We start from the raw sequence: 17,200 nt of genomic DNA, 5'->3' as shown, positions 1-17,200 counted from the left end.
CCCATCCCAACACACACCCATGCTCCATTTCTAGGTCAAGTATCATAAGAACCTGACTAGGCCGCTAATTAGACTTTTTGAATGCTCCCTTTTAAAAGTGTATTTCTCATTGTGTGCCTCTGCTAGGGTTCTGAGTAGCAAGAAACTTAATAAAAGTTTTGTTCCAAGATCTCAGGGATGATCACTAGTTAGGGGAGCAGATAGATGAGGTGACCTTGGGTGGTAGACAATGTTGACTGGAATTGATAAGGAGTGCTTTAAGGGCAAAAAGCTAGAAATGTATCCTCAAGGTGGACAGACATTCAGGGACCTATCTTGGTAAGCAGGTAAGCAGGTGAGACTAGGATCTGCCAAAAATATGGGTCAATTATTTGTTTCAAGTGTGGGTAGGAGATGAGGATCAAGTAAATCTGCCCCATGTGAAAGACAAAAAGGGTTAGCAGAACTTCAGTAGGGTTAACCAGGGGAGGAATGGGTTGCTGTAAAGGACAGTTGAGTCCAACAATGTGAATGGATTCTAGGTGAATGGTAATGTAAAAATTAGTGCCATGATGCAGGGCCAGGTCTATCAGCATTATTGTATAGCAGAATATTGTTACTTTTCTAATTAAATAGTACCATTCTTCATTTTCATTTGTATGTCTTTGAGGGTTCAACAGCCCTAACTTTGGAGGCAGCAGTTTAGTGGGCAAAGCCACAGAGCTTTGTGAAGTCTCCTTAATAGTAGGGATGTACCCTAACTTATTCAGTCACCTCCCTCCTGATAGACAGTTGTTTTTAATTAGAAGTGCTTCAAAAGCACTAGTATGTTTATTTCCATAGGAGAACCCCAAAGCTGAGAAGATTTGGTCAAAGAGTTATTTTCCAAAAGAGTTGTAGCAGTGCATGATCCCAGTACATGAGTATGTATATTTTACTACTACACCCTCCTGGTATTGGATGTTGTAAATTAAAAAAATTTTTGCCAATCCAAGAAAGGAAAATTAGTTTTTAGGTTGTGCGGTAGTGAGGTTGAGTATTTTTTTGTTTATTGTCCTTTCTCATTTCCTCTTCAATGATTACTTGTTTGTTTCTTTTGATTATTTTTATTACTTTTTGAAAAAATCAATAAAAACTGTTCACATTAGAGTTGTTAACCTTGTATTGTATGTACTATAAATATTTTCTCACGATCTCTCATTTACCTTTTGATGTTTTATGGTGAGTCTTGACAAATAAATATTTTAAACTTTAACATAGTCCTATGTCTTTATAGGGGAAGAAAATTTTTTACCTTTACCCTCATGTTCATTACTTGGAGTTCTGCAAATTAAACTGACAAAAAAATTAACAGGAGAAAAGATATAAAATTTTTCTTTGTAATTTTACAGACACAGGGGGTCCACAGAAAAGTGAAAACCCAAAGAAGTGGTTGGGCTTAAGTGCTTATATACCATTTTAACAAAGGGTAATAAATTGTGGAGTGACTAGACAAAAGAGGAAGTATTTGGGCTTCTGGGAGTGGTAAATTGTGGGAAAGTAAATATGTGGGGGAAACTAATGGTAGACAAGGGTTATTTAGTAGGGCTTTTTTATGCAGACCCATCTGAGTATCATCTCCATCTCAGTGATAAGGGGTGTGGAGGAGGGGGACACCTTCACAAAGGGAAATTTATGCCCTGCTTTTAGTTAGACATGGGGGCAGAGAGTTCTTCCTGTGTCTGCTTTTTCTCAATTGTCTTCAGCTCAAAATAATCTTTATGCCAAAGTGGCATATTTTGGGGGTGGCATATACATCTTTTCTTTTATGGCTTCTAAGTTTCCTTCCTTATGTAAGAAGTCCCTTCTAACCTAAAGTCACAGTTATTCTTCTAATTTTTTTCCCATTTCATTTTAATTATATATTTTATATTTCAATCTATAATCCTTCTAGAATTTATTTTGGCCTATGGCGCAAGCTGGAGGCCTAACTCTGTATGTTCCGTATAGCCGGTTATTGCCATTTGTTGTTAATTTATGAACGAAAACATCCTTTTCCCACTAAACTGAAATGCCACCTTTGTATCAGCGTACAAATGAATTTTTCTGATTCTCTCTGCATTTGAATTTTTTTCCACTATCACTCTTTGATTATAGTAGCTTTGTGGTAAGTTTATCTATTTAGTAATATAAATTGTCTACTCCCAGCTTTGGCTAATCTTTTTTAAATGTCTTAACGATTCTTAAATACTCATTCTCCATTTACAAATATTGAAATTACTTATGTTCACCAATTACATTTTTTAAAACATCAGGTCCTATACTTTTCTTTGAAATATATTTCTAGCCATTTCATTGTTATTGTAACTCATGTTGGTTGTGGTAAGAACCTTTCAAAGCAGGGTCTAGGAGTGCTTCTGCCAAAGCATTTTGTATTGGCTCTTGTGTGTGAGCTGATGACCACTGGTCCCAGGAGTGCTTTTGTTTCATTTTCTTCTGCCTAAGGAGTGAATAGAAGGAGGAAGGCAGGGAAGAGAGAAAGTTGCATTAGCTATGATTCAAATTATGTATGAATTCAGTTCTCAGCTAGCTCAGACTCCTGAGTGGTTATCAGAAACTAAATAAAATTTTGTCCTTTTTTTTTTTCAGTTTTTGCAGCTTTTATTAAGTGCAATATTCACATCAATATATTTCAGTTAATTTTAAAAAATTATTAGCTATCAGAATGTCCAGTCCAATGACCATATTTGTTAGATTTAAATATGTCCTGTAGTGAATATTTTCTTTAAAAAGTTCTTAAGTCTGGAATTACTCAGGCTCCTTGAAATAGTCAGTGGGTATTTATTGCAGATCTTCTTTGTTCATGAAGTACTGTAACATTACTTGAATACTGATTGTATTCAAATTCACATGCACTCACTCTCGGTAAAAAAGGGAATAATAGTTTAAATATGCAAATAACTTGATATTCCATTCAATAAACACTAGCCCTAGGCAATTTATACATTAAGCCTGACCAGTCCTACCAGAAAAATATGTCAGTGACTTTAAGGCGCTCTCTATTGCTGAGGAGAAATTAATCTCATCGGACTGACTGATGGCAGGGCTTCTGGGTGATGATAACTTTGTCAACATTTTGGTGGAAGAAACTGAAGAATTCATTAAAGGTCCTAAAGAAGGACTGACTAAAAAACACCTCAGAGGACAAAAAAAAACAAACAAAACTTGCTTATATAGTCGTATTTTAAAAATCATATATCTAGGGCTTCCCTGGTGGCACAGTGGTTAAGAATCCCACCGGTTCGAGCCCTGGGCCGGGAAGATCCCACATGCCGTGGAGCAAGGAAGCCCATGCGCCACAACTACTGAGCCTGTGCTCTAGAGCCCGCGAGCCACAACTACTGAAGCCAGCGCACCTAGAGCCCGTGTTGCACAACAAGAGAAGCCACCGCATGAGAAGCCCGCACACTGCAATGAAGAGTAGCCCCTGCTCACCGCAACCAGAGGAAAGCCCGTGCACAGCAACAAAACACCGAACACAGCCAAAAATAAAATTTTTTAAAAAAATCATGTATCTATTCTATCTATATATACTATACATATTTTTATGATTGTTTGGGGAGTTTTTCAGGGGCAATTTGAGTACATTTAACTTTTTTCTTTTTTTTTTTGGCTGCACTGTGCAGCTTGAAGGATGTTAGTTCCCCGACCCGGGATTGAACCCTGGCCATGGCAGTGAAAGCACCCAGTCTTACCTACTGGACCACCAGGGAATTGCCTGAGTACCTTTAACTTTTGTTTGCAGATTAACTTGAGAATTTAATTCCTGTGAAGGATGGGACTTAATGGTGGGAAGGTGCCAAGAATTATGAAAAATATAGGAAAATATATGACATAGTTTCTGCCTTCAAGGAACTTGAAACATCAATATATTTAATGGGGCAGTATTAAAAATGTGGGGCATTAAATAATACAGCATATCATGAATGACAAAATGTGTGGTCAAACCATTACTATATAACTGCTGAATGAATTGATGAATGAATGAATGGACACAGATTATTCAAACATTATACATTTCCACATTTATTAAACCTGATTCTTCATCTAGAATATACTCAATTTCTAGCAATCTTCTTTTAAAAGCAATTAAAATTGCAAGAGTAAAACATGCTTATTTAAAAAATTCAGCTGGTTATAAAGCAAAAGTTTCTTCCCATCCCCATTCACCAATCTGACTCCCACAGGTAACATTTTACAGTTTATGTATCCAAATTTTGTATGCCATACACATACACATACTTTAAAAGGATGCTACATATATATATATATATATATATATATATATATAGTCTTTCTGAAGCTGATTTTCAATTGAGTACCTACTGATCTACATCATTATTTTTAGTGCCTGCACAGTGTCAGTATATCAGCTACTAAATTATCATAACTTACAGTATTTAATCATTTCCTTATTGGTAAACACGTAGGTTATTTTCTACTTTGCACTGTTAAAAACAGTTCATCACTTAATAGCTTTACACACCCTTATGTCAGATTATCTATAAAATAAATTCCCAGAAATCTATTGAATCTTTCAAATTTCAGTTTGATAGAGTCTGTTCTGTTATGGCTTGGTTTGAACTGATCAGTTTAGGTCAATCAATGCTCTTAGATGTGAGGATGATCTGGTGGTAACTCAAGATCTGAGTTAGTTTTTGTTTGTTTGTTTTTGCCTAACAACATGTTGTCCTTCCTTTCCTTTCTGTAGACTTTTCGGATCAAGGATACATTGTGTGGTCCTTGGCAAAGGAAAATGACACTGTTGTCCCAAGAATCTCACAGGACAACCACATAGTTGTAAAATTGTAAAACGGTCTGTAAAATGGTCTGTCAGAGGGGAAAAAAAAAATTGTCGCTTTCTAACACTTATCCTCAAAAAAGTTATTTGTTACCAGGAACTTTTCCGACCACTCCATTTTCAATCTGTTGCTGGAATAAGGTGATTGGCGCACTTGGCTTTTTGTCTCCCTCAAACGGGAGGGAAAGAGGTTAAAAGTCCTGACTGTGCCGCGACAGGTCTCAGGAGACCCAAAGAAACACCGTACTAAGTATGCGGAGGGTTCGTTTCTTCCTTCCGGCTGTAGCTCGTGTTTAGGCGACGACGGAGGGGTAAAAACATCCGGGCTCGGTTAGTGCTTTTATTCTCTCCTTTCCTGGAAGTGAAGAAAATTCAGCATCTCGATCCATTTCAGAAACAAGAGGATCCTCTCACGAGCCACCCGGCAGCAACACCAACCCCGCTCCCGCACTTCTCTCTGGGCCTAAGTAGGGAGAGAGACAAAAAATGAACAGAAAAGGACCTCCGAGCAGAGAGGGCACCCCGCGGAATAAAAGCGGGGGGTCGCCTCGCCCTTCCACTACTCCCGCGTCGCCGCGGGCCCCGCCTTTCAGGGGGCGGAGCTGAGCCCTCCTTCCGGGTTGCAGGCGGAAGTGGACGAATTTGAATTGTGTGGGCCGTTGGATGGGGCAGCTCCCGGATGGCGTGTGGCGCAGCGCGAGAAGGGAAAAGTGACACGGCCGCTCTGGAACTTCTGCCCAGCGCGCTTAGGTGAGTGGATGGCGAACGGGAAGGAACTGAGTATCCCAGGGGGAGAAGCGGAACTGTCGGATGGCACAGGGGGTCGGGAGGCGGGACAGTATAGCGGGGGCCTCTGAGTGCCTTTGGGGGTGTCGGGTGGTGGGGCCGGACGTGGGGACTTTGGGAAGTCGGGGCAGACGGTTGGCGCACACACGCCAACTCTGTAGAGTACTGAGGATTCAGAAGCCAGACCGCCCCCGAGATTAAACCTTATTTAATCTCTGACTTTCTGGTAATCGCCGTTCAGTATTTCCGCTAATTCGTTTCGAACGCTGAAGCTTCAACAGTAGTTATTGCGAAAGCTTTCCCGTAAGCAAAAGAATCTTTCTTTATTAAAGATGGAAGGTTGGGGGCAGACTTAGAATGAAGAGATGCTCTGTGGGGATCCCAGTTCCTCCTAAGAGGAGGAGTATTTATTACTCTGGACCGCAGGGAATTGACAGTCTTTGAAATGCCTGGTGGGGATTTAAACTGAAATCTGAGTATCCTTTGTGTTCAAAACCCGGATATTTTTCTTTCACGGTTGACATTTTTGAGGTAACGCAAAAATCCGAGACTCTTGCTCATTTAAACTGGCTATGTTGTAACAGCGGTGATTCACAGGGGTCTTAGTTTGCTAACAATAGGGATGAGGTTTAGTTTCACAGACCTGCCTTTTCACCCCCTTCATTCATTGGCCAACTGGGTTATTGGGGAGTCATTTTGAAAGTACTCTACTAATGTTTCCAGCATCAGATTTTCTCTGTTTCGGTTTTTTGTTTTATTTATTTTTAATGACTAACTACCTCAGATATCAAACTCTAACCTTCTAACAAAGTCATGCTTTCTGGAATAATTTAAATGTGTACCCTACATGTAAACTATAAGTGAGCATTTAAATGTGTAGAAATTTTATATCTTGCTTTATTGAAAACTGTCAGAGTAATTTTGTTGCTTTATAGGATCAGCTATTTTATGCTTCTTTTAAGATTTTAACACCAGGTTATCTTACCATATAAATGTATAAATTTCTTTTTAAAAGTAGGACTTAATAATATTCAGAATAAACGTTCCTTCATCCATGCTGGCTACTCCTACTCTCCCATCCCTGGTAATGAACTTTTGTTTCGTTATTAGCCAGAAAAAATAAATTTAAATATTCAGTAGTTATCGTTAAAATTTAAACATTTTGTGTAGGACTGCAGCAAAGATATAAGCTATACTTTGTTAAGCTTTGCTTATTCAAACCTTAAGATTCTGTTTATTTCATATAAGCTACCAGCAAATGGTAATTTCCAAAAAAAGTTAGTCTCTACATTTTAATCTGTTCCTTTTCCTTACCTGGACTCTTTTCTTTGGATTTTTGCTCTATCTACCTAAATTAGTGAGTTTCAACTTTTATTGTGTACACGTTACCTTGAAGGGTTTGTCAAGTACTGATTCTGCATTTCCGATCTCAGAGATTCTGATCCTATAGGTCTGTAGGATGGGGTTCTGTAAATTTAACTTGAAGGTTAGAAAACTTGACCAGAATTTTTAAAACACGGACTTGATCTTTCCTAGAGAGGCATTGTAGTATGTTGGTTAAGGGCATGAAACTGGACCCAGATAGCTTGCATTTGAATTTCATCTTCACGACTTGGTAGTTGCCTGACCCTAAGGAAGCTGCTTAACCTTTCAGTGCTTCGGATTCCCTCAACTATAGTGGAGATAATAACAATACCTATCTTGTAGGGCTGTTGGGAGAATCAAATGAATCAGTACGTATTAAAATCTTAGAATAGTGTGTGGCACATAGTAAATGATACATGTATCCTATTATATTGAGTAACTAAGCATTGTGCAGTATTTACATACATTATCTCATTAATCACAAATAACACTGAGATATGTACTGGAATTTTCACATAAGAAAACTGAGGCTAAGAGGGGTTCTGTAATTTGTTCTCACACAACTAGTAAAATGTTTGAACTGGGGTCAAAAACTAGATTTAGTTAGAAAATTTATAACTTATTGATTGATTGATTGTAATGCTTCCTGCCTCTGTCTGCAATCTCTCCTTCCAAATATTACTCTATAAAAATCTCTGATGGCTTCCCATTGTCTACCATATATATTTCAAATTTCTTAGCTTTTTCTTTTTTTTTACAAAGCCCTTCTCAATCTGGTCCCAACCTCTTGTTTTTAAGAATCATCTTCGTAATATTCCACCATTTTTTTTCCAACCTGTGATGTTCTGTCATACCACCACAATTCTCCAGATCTGTTCTCTATCATGTTTATGCATACTTAGACATTGACCTTTTTTATTTCTCCTTAAAATTTTATCCAGTGGGTTTCACATACTTTCCTAGACTTCCCCCAGTAGAGTGCTTCTTCCTCAGTGCAGTTTAGTTGTAAACAAAATAGACTGAGACCTCCCATCTTCTTTGTCTCTGTATCTGCAATTCTAGGTGCAGAACAGTGAGTAAGTATCCTTACAGTCTGAAACTGTGTATGTTCAGGGAGTGTAACAGTATTAACACATTGTAGCTTATTAAGATGAAAAAGTTAAAAATTAAAAGATGACAATATAATTCTGTGTAGGTTAGTAGAGGGGTTTTAGTGTTAGCATATAGTTTGTAAATTTCACAACTATGGAAAAATAAGTATTGAAATTGTAGGCTCAGAAGACACGTCATGTGGGAAAAAATTTAGAGCAGTATTTGCTAATATTCACAGAACTCCAAATGCTTAATACATATTTCTCACTTCGCCTTTACAGCCATTTTATTATTATCCCTATATTAAGGTGAAGAAACTGAAGCACTGAAAGATTTAGTAACTTTAAAAAAAAAAAAGCTTTTTTTTTTTTGGTCTGGTTGTTTTTTGGATTTTTTTTTTTTTTTTTTTTTTTTTGCGGTACGGGGGCCTCTCACTTCTGTGGCCTCTCCCGTTGCAGAGCAAGGCTCCGGACGCGCAGGCCCAGTGGCCATGGCTGATGGGCCCAGCCGCTCCGCGGCAGGTGAGATCTTCCCGGACCGGGGCACAAACCCGTGTCCCCTGTGTCGGCAGGTGGACTCTCAACCACTGCGCCACCAGGGAAGCCCTGTTTTGGGGGGTTTTTTGCATTTAATTTCCTGTCCAGGATTTTTTTTTTTATTATAAGAATGATATATGTTAAGTGTAATTTAAGAATTAACTTTATAACAGAGAATTAGCCTCATTTGTCCATGAATGTTCACTTCTACAGTAATTCAATTCTCTCTGTATATTTTGTTGTTGTTGTTGTTTTTCCCTGGCCACACCACACAGCATGCGGGATCTTAGTTCCCTGACCAAGGGTCGAACCTGCACCCCCTGCAGTGGAAGTACAGAGTCTTAACCACTGGACTTCCAGGGAAGTCCCAACATTAATTCAATTCTAAATTAAGGAAATATTGGGAAATTAAAACCAGAAAAGTTTGCCTTTCCTTTTCAGTTTGAACAGTTAAGATGGTTACCTGACCTCCTTGCCCACAACCTTTTCTTTAAAAACCTGCCAACGTTGTAGGCACATCATTCTAAGGACCAGTGGGCAGTGGGTAAGGGGTTGGACTAAGGAGCATTTGATCCTGATATGCTCTCATCCCACATACCTTCTCCAGCCAAAGTAGCACCATGTATTTGAGTCAGAGCTGAATATCTGATGCAGGCTAAACCATTCACATTGTTTGTTCTTGAATTTGGAATTGGGATACCAAGAAACTATTGGTAACCAAGCTGGAAAGGTTTTTATGTGCTGAGATGACAATGGAATGATGAAGAAACATGAACAGTGGGCATAGGGAGCCAATATGTAGAGAGGGAGGGAGGGAAAACCTATTTCTGGAAGACTAGCTATAAAGTAAGTCAATATAAACATAACTTTATTGCTTTTCCTTGTTTTTAAGACTATATTTTTATTTTTTAAGACAAAACATATAACTTTTGAATATTTTTTATAAACACATTTTACATGAAGCAAAAAAGTTTATTCATTACTGTATTAACTTATTAGGGTTTTCAACTGTTTTTTTTTCTAATTAATATTTATTGGAGTATAGCTGCTTTATAATGTTGTGCTAGTTTCTGCCGTACAGCAAAGTGAATCAACTATATGTATACGTATATTCCCCTTTTTTGGAGTTCCTTCCATTTAGGTCTCCACAGAGCATTGAGTAGAGTTCCCTGAGCTGTACAGTGAGTTCTCATTAGTTACTATTTTATACATAGTATCAGTAGTGTATTTATCTCAATCCCAATGTCCCAATTCATCCCACCCCCCTTCTTTCCCCTCTTAGTGTCCATATGTTTGTCCTCTACATCTTTGTCTCCATTTCTCCTTTGCTAATAAGAAAGAGTATATTTTTATAGGAGCAGTTTTAGGTTCATAGCAAAATTGAGGGGAAGATGGTAGAGATTTCCCGTGTACCCTACCCCCATACATTCATAACCTCTCCCATTATCAACATCCCCCACTAGGGTGGTACATTTGTTATAACTGATGAGCTTACATTGACACAAGTTAATCACTCAAAGTCTATAGTTTAAATTATAGTTCACTCTGGGTGTTATACATTCTGTGGGTTTGGACAAATGAATGATGACATGTATCTATTATTATGACATCATACACAGTATTTTCACTGTTCTAAAAATCGTATGTGCTTCACCTACTCATCCCTCCTTTGCCCTTTGTAACCACTGATCTTTTTACTGTCTCCATAGTTTTACCTCTTCCAAAGTTTCATATAGGTGGAATCATACAGTATGTAGCCTTTTCAGATTGGCTTCTTTAACTTAGTAATATGCATTTAGGTTTCTTCCATGTCTTTTCATGGCTTGATAGTTGTTGTTGTTGTTGTTTTTCTTAGCACTGAATAATATTTCATTGTCTGGGTGTACCATAGTTTGTTTATCTGTTCATCTACTGAAGGACATCTTAGGTGCTTCCAGGTTTTGGCAATTATGAATAAAGATGCTATAAACATCCGTGTGAAGGTTTTGATGTGGACATAAGTTTTTACCGCCTTTGGGTAAACACCAAGGTGCCTGATTGCGTAACTGAGGTAAATCCTGCTTGGTCGTGGTATATAATTCTTTTTATACATTGTTGAATTTAATTTGCTAATATTTTATTGTAGCATCTATGTTCCTGAGAGGTATGGTCTGTGGTTTTTGTTTTTTTTTCTTGTGATGTTTTTGTCCGGTTTTGGTATTAGAGGAATGCTGGCCTAATGGAATGAGTTAGGAAGTAGTCCCTCTCCTGTCTTTTAAAGAGATCATAGAGAATTGGTGTAATTTCTTCCTTAAATGTTTGGTAGAATTTTCCAGTGAACTCATCTGGGCCTAGTGCTCTCTGTTTTGAAAGATTATTAATTATTGATTCAGTTTCTTTGATGCAGATATATTCAGATTGGTTATTTTCATTGTGTGAATTTTGGCAAAAAATGTGTCTTTCAAGGAATTGGTCCGTTTTATCTAGAGTATCAAATTTGTGGGCGTGGAGTTGTTCACAGTATTCCTTTATTATACTTTTTGTTGTTTTTTTTTGGCCATACTGCACGGTTTGTGGGATCTTAGTTCCCCAACCAGGGATGGAACCCGTGCCCCCTGCAGTGGAAGCACTGAGTTCTAACTACTGGACCGCCAGGGAATTTGCTTTTTAATATCCATAGGATCTGTAGTGATAATCACTTTTTTCAAATTAATTTCTTTTGGAGTATAGTTGATTTACAATGTTGTGTTAGTTTCTGCTGTACAGCAAAGTGAATAAGTTATACATATACATATATCCACTCTTTTTTAGATTCTATTCCCATGTAGGTCATTACAGAGTACTGAGTAGAGTTCCCTGTGCTATACAGTAGGTTCTTATTAGTTTTCTATTTTATATGTAGAAGTGGGTATATGTCAATCCCAATCTCCCAATTTATCCCTTCCCCCCTTCCCCCTTGGTAACCATGTTTGTTTTCTACATTTGTGATTCTATTTCTGTTTTGTAAATAGGTTCATTTGTACCATTATTTAAGATTCCATATGTAAGCGAGTGATATCATATTTTTTGTTTCTGATATTCAGAAGTTGTGTCCTCATTTTTTCTTAGCCTGGCTGGAGGTTTACTGATCTTTCTATAGAACCAGCGTTTGGTCTTGTTGATTTTTCTCTACTGATTTCTTATTTTCATTGATTTCTGCTCTAATTCTTTTTACTTCTTTTCTTCTTAATTTGGATTTAATTTGCTCTTCGTTTTCTAGTGTCCTAAGGTAGAAACTTAGCTGATTGATTTTATATCTTCTTTCTAATATATGCATTTAATGCTATAAATTTGCCTCTAAGCATTACTTCCACAGGATCCCCCAAAATTTTGATAAGTGTATTTTCATCTTCATTTAGTTCAAGATATTTTGTGTTTTCTCCTAAGATTTCTTTGACCCTTGTGTTATTTAATCTCCGTATATTTTGGGATTTTCCAGTTATCCTTCTGTTATTGATTTCTACTTTAATTCTGTTGTGGTCTGGAGGCAGACAATGTATGATTTCTATTCTTTTAAATTTGTTAAGGTCTGTCTTATGGCCTAGAATGTGGTCTCTCATGGCGAATGTTCCATGTAAGCTTGAGAAGAATGTATTCTGTTGTTGTTGGATGCAGTAGGCCATTATATCTAGTTGATTGATGATGTTGAGTTCAGCAGTGTCCTTACTGATTTTCTTTGTGCTGGACCTATCCATTTCTGATAGAGGGAATGTTGAGGGCTCCAACTATGGTTATGTATTCATCTGCTTCTCTTTGCAGTTCTATTAGTTTTTGCCTCTCATATTTTAACATTCTGTTGTTAGGTACATACATGTTAAGTATTTTATACCTTCTTGGGAAATTGACCCCTTTATCATTATGTAATGTCCTTCTTTATTCCTGATAAATTTCCTTACTTTGAAGTCTGCTGTTTCTGAAATTAATATAGCTACCCCTGCTTTCTTTTTTTTTTTTGTGTGTGTGTGTGTGTGTGTGTGTGTGTGTGTGTGTGTGTGTGTGTGTGTGTGCGCGCGTGCTAGGCGGGCCTCTCACTGTTGTGGCCTCTCCCATTGCGGAGCACAGGCTCTGGATGTGCAGACTCAGCAGCCATGGCTAACGGGCCCAGCCACGCCGCGGCATGTGGGATCTTCCCGGACCAGGGCACAAACCCACGTTCCCTGCATCGGCAGACGGATTCTCAACCACTGCGCCACCAGGGAAGCCCTCCTGCTTTCTTTTGATTAATGTTAGCATGGTATATTTTCTCCATCTGTTTACTTTTAATCTATGTATAAAGTGGACATCTTGAGACAACATATAGTTAGGTCTTATTTTTTGATCCACTCTAACAAATCTTTTTTTTTTTTAACATCTTTATTGGAGTATAATCGCTTTACAATGGTGTGTTAGTTTCTGCATTATAACAGTGAATCAATTATACATATACATATATCCCTATATCTCTTCCCTCTTGTGTCTCCCTCCCTATCCCACCCTCCCTATCCCACCCCTCTAGGTGGTCACAAAGCACCGAGCTGATCTCTCTGTGCTATGCGGCTGCTTCCCACTAGCTATTGGTTTTACATTTGATAATGTATATATGTCCATGCCACTCTCTCACTTTGTCCCAGCTTACCGTTCCCCCTCCCTGCATCCTCAAGTCCATTCTCTAGTAGGTCTTTGTCTTTAAATCTGTCTTTTAATTGGTGCCTTTAGACCATTGACATTCAAAGTGATTATTGATATAGTTAGATTAATAGCTACCATATTTGTTACTGTTTTCTATTTGTTACCCTTGTTCTTTGTTCCTATATTTGTTTCTACTCTTTTTCTGTCTTTCATGATTTTTTTTTTTAAACAAGGATCTGTCTTTTCATTTATTTATTTTTATTTGTTTATTTATTTTGGCTGCGTTGGGTCTTTGTTGTTGTGTGTGGGATCTTTGTTGCAGTGTGTGGGCTTCTATCTACTTGTGGCCTGTGGGTTTTCTCTCTCTAGTTGTGGTGCACGGGCTCCAGAGCGTGTCGGTTCTGTAGGTTGCGGCACGTGGGCTCTCTAGTTGAGGTGCGCATGCTCAGTAGTTGTGGTGTGCATGGGCTTAGTTGCCCTGCAGCATGTGGGATCTTAGTTGCCCGACAAGGAATCGAACCTGCGTCCCTTGCATTTGAAGGCAGATTCTTTACCACTGGACCACCAGGGAAGTCGCTGCTTTTTGTGATTTTAACTGAGCATTTTATATGATTTTCTCTCCTTTCTTAAGATATCAGTTATACTCTTTTAACTTTTTTTAGTGGTTGCCCTAGAGTTTGCAGTACACAACTAATACATAATCAAATACATTGGAGCTATTGTTATTTTGAATAGACTGTTAACTCATTATTAAGAATAAGAAAAATAAAACAGTTTATTTTACCTTTACTTATTCTTTGCCTCATACTTTATGTAGATCTGAATTTCTGATCTATATCATTTTCTTTCTCTCTCAAGAACTTTTAACATTTCTCTCAAGGCAGGTCTACTGGCAAAATATTCCATCAGTTTTTGTTTGAGGAAGTCTTTATTTCTCTTACATTTCTGAAACGTAATTTCACAGGATACAGAATTCTAGGTTGGTTTTTCTCCTCCCTTCCACCCCCCAATGCTTTAAATATTTCACTCCACTCTCTTTTTGCTTGCATTGTTTCTGAGAAGTTGGATATAATTCCTGCCTTTGTTCCTCTATAGGTAAAATTTTTTTTTCCCCTGTAGCTTTTTTTAGGATTTTTTTCTTTACCGTTGATTTTCTGTAGTTTGAAATGATAGACCTAGGTATAGTTTTTTGGCAGTTATCCTGCTTGGTTTTCTGGAACTTTCTGGATCTGTGGTTTGGTGTCTGACATTAATTTGTTATTGTTTCAAATATTTCTCCTGTTCCTTTCTTTCTTCTGGTATTCCTAGATACTTTTGTTACATGTCTGTGGTTGTCTCACAGTCCTTGGATATTCTGTTGTTTTTTTTCAGTTTTTGTCCTCTTTGCTTTTTAGTTTTCAAAGTTTCTGTCGAGTTATCTTTAAGCTCAGAGGTCTCTCCTCAGCCTTGTCCCATCTACTAGTAATCCTATCAAACAATTCTTCATTTCCATTAGTATTTTTGATCTCTAGCATTTCTTTCTGATTCTTTCTTAGAATTTCCATTTCTCTGCTTACATTGCCTGTCTGATCTTGTGTATTGTCTACTTTATCCATTAGTGCCCTTAGCATATTAATCATAATTTCAAATTCCTGTTCTTATAAATCCAACATCCCTTCCATGTTTGGTTTGGATGTTTGCTCTGCCTTTTCAGATTGTGCTTTTTGCTCTTTGATATGTCTTGTAAGTTTTTTCTTGATAGCCAGACATGAGGTACTGTGTAAAAGGAATTGTTGTAAATAAGCCATCAGTACCATGGTGGTAAGGTGTGGAAGAAGGGGAAGTGTTTTATAGCCCTGTGATTTAAGTCTCAGTCTTTTTGTGAGCCTATGCCTCTGGACTTTGAAGTTCACAAGTATCTCAGCTTTCTTCTCCCCTCTTACGTGGAATGGCTGCATTATGCTGGAGTTGCGTGTTTCCTTTCCCTGGGTCATTTAGGCTCTGATAATACCCCAGCAGCTTAGGCTCTGGTTAACTAGATTCTCTTGAGGGCAGGCCTTATTAAGAAGAACAGAGTGCTTTGGTGTATTTCAAAATGGCACCATTTCCCCTCCCCTTGCCAAAATCACAAGGGGATTTTTCTCTGATATTTACTGTGGACCTTAGTTGAGTTCCTGGTGATAAATCTCACAGTATTGTGAGAGGCCCCATGATTGGATGCCTCTTGAGTTTTTAACTCTCAAAGTTGTCCACACTGAGCCTCCAGCAATCAATTAGTCAATTATAATTCAGGTTTTCCCACTGCAATTCTGGATCCTACAGCAGTTTCAGCTGGTAACTCTGCTCAGGTAAGCTGTGACTCCCTGTATTCACTTTTCTCTCCAGTCTTGGAGGCAGTGGCTTGCTGTTTCCTCCCTTCTTACAGATTCAAGAAGTGTTGTTGGTTTTTCAGTCTTTTCAGCTCTTGCTGTTAGGATGGAGGGGTGACTTACAAGCTTCTTACCTGGTGCTTTTCCTTTTAATTTAAATAAATATCTTTATTTTTTAATGGTGGTTAACTTTTAAACATCTGTCTGGTAATATAATAGTATAGAAAAAAATTAACCCATTTTAAGAGCATATAGTTCAGTGAGTTTTAGTAATTGTATTTCATTATATGAATATTCCACAATTTGTTTTATCAGTTGTCTGTTGATGGGCATTTAGGTTGTTTATAGTTTTTGGCTATTACAGGTAAAGCAGCTATGGACAAATATTTGTGTACAGTGAACATATGCCTTTATTTCTCTTGGTTGCATCATATGGTAGGTGTCCATTTAACTTTTTTTGTTGTAATAAAATTCACATTCATAAAATTAACCATTTTGAAATATACAATTCAGTGCCATTTAGTACATTCACAGTGTTGTGTAACCATCACCTCTATCTAGTTCCAAAACATTTTCATCACCCCAAAAGGAAAACTCATACCCATTAGGTAGTCACTTCGCAATTCCTATTTCACCATCCCTAGAAACCACAAATCTGCTTTATGTCTCTATGGATTTACCTATTCTAGATATTTCATATAAATGGGATTATACAATATCTGACCTTTTGTTTCTGGCTTCTTTTACTTAGTTTGTTTTTGAGGTTCATCCATGTTGTCACATAAAATCAGTACTACAAATTTTTTTTTTTTTTTCAGTATGTGGGCCTCTCACTGTTGTGACCTCTCCCAATGCGGAGCACAGGCTCCGGATGCGCAGGCTCAGCGGCCATGGCTCATGGGCCCAGCCGCTCCGTGGCATGTGGGATCTTCCCAGACCGGGGCACAAACCCGTGTCCCCTGCATCAGCAGGCAGATTCTCAACCACTGCGCCACCAGGGGAGCCCCCTACATATTTTTTAATAGTGGAATAATACCCTATTGTATGGATATACCACATTTTGTATACCTGTTAATCAGTTGACAGACAGATGAGTTGTTTCTGTTTTTTAGCTATTGTGAATAGTGCTGTTATGAACATCTTTGTACAAGTTTTTGTTTGAATACCTGTTTTCAAATCTTTTCAGTAAGTACAGGTTTCCCCAGCCATCTGAAAGTAGAACATTCCTGTGGAACCTTTTGTAGGCTGAAATGGCATAGAGTGAAGAAGTAATTATCTTTTTTTATAAAGGTGAAAATCTTTTTTTTTTTTATTTCTTTGGTTAGCAAAAACAGGTATTTAATATAGGTCTTTTGTAAAAGTGAAGTGGCATAAAGGGAACTTTCGACAAGTGGGGAATACCTGTACCTAGTGTGATTGTTGGGTGATGTGGCAACTCTCTGATGTGTTGAGCAACTGCCAAACTGTTGGTCCATAGTAGCTGTACCATTTTACATTCCCATTAGCAATGTATGAGGGTTCCAATTTCTCCATATCCTTTGCAGTGCTTATTTTCCTTTTTTAAAAAAATTATCATCACCTTAGCAGGCATCAAGTGGTATTCTCGTTGTTTTCATTTGCATATCCCT

The 17,200-nt window shown here is 37.9% G+C and overlaps 1 protein-coding gene across 14 annotated transcripts in view; it reads left to right on the top strand.

Annotated features, from left to right (window-relative positions):
- The first annotated feature begins 5,440 nt into the window (after window positions 1–5,440).
- G2E3 (G2/M-phase specific E3 ubiquitin protein ligase) overlaps window positions 5,441–17,200 on the top strand; it is a 60,061-nt gene continuing 48,301 nt past the window's right edge. For 7 of the 14 annotated variants that reach the window (XM_059057217.2, XM_067028629.1, XM_067028624.1 and 4 more), the window contains exon 1: window positions 5,441–5,569. In XM_059057217.2, the coding sequence (XP_058913200.1) occupies window positions 5,499–5,569 (71 nt within the window). In that variant the 5' untranslated portion in view covers window positions 5,441–5,498. The remainder of the gene's footprint in view (window positions 5,570–17,200) is intronic. The other 7 variants (XM_067028627.1, XM_067028625.1, XM_067028621.1 and 4 more) reach the window with 5 other exon arrangements.

Source organism: Kogia breviceps, chromosome 3 (assembly GCF_026419965.1).
Source record: "Kogia breviceps isolate mKogBre1 chromosome 3, mKogBre1 haplotype 1, whole genome shotgun sequence".
NCBI lineage: Eukaryota > Metazoa > Chordata > Mammalia > Artiodactyla > Physeteridae > Kogia > Kogia breviceps.
Note: the sequence above shows the minus strand (reverse complement) of the source record. Positions and strands in the feature narration are given on the sequence as shown.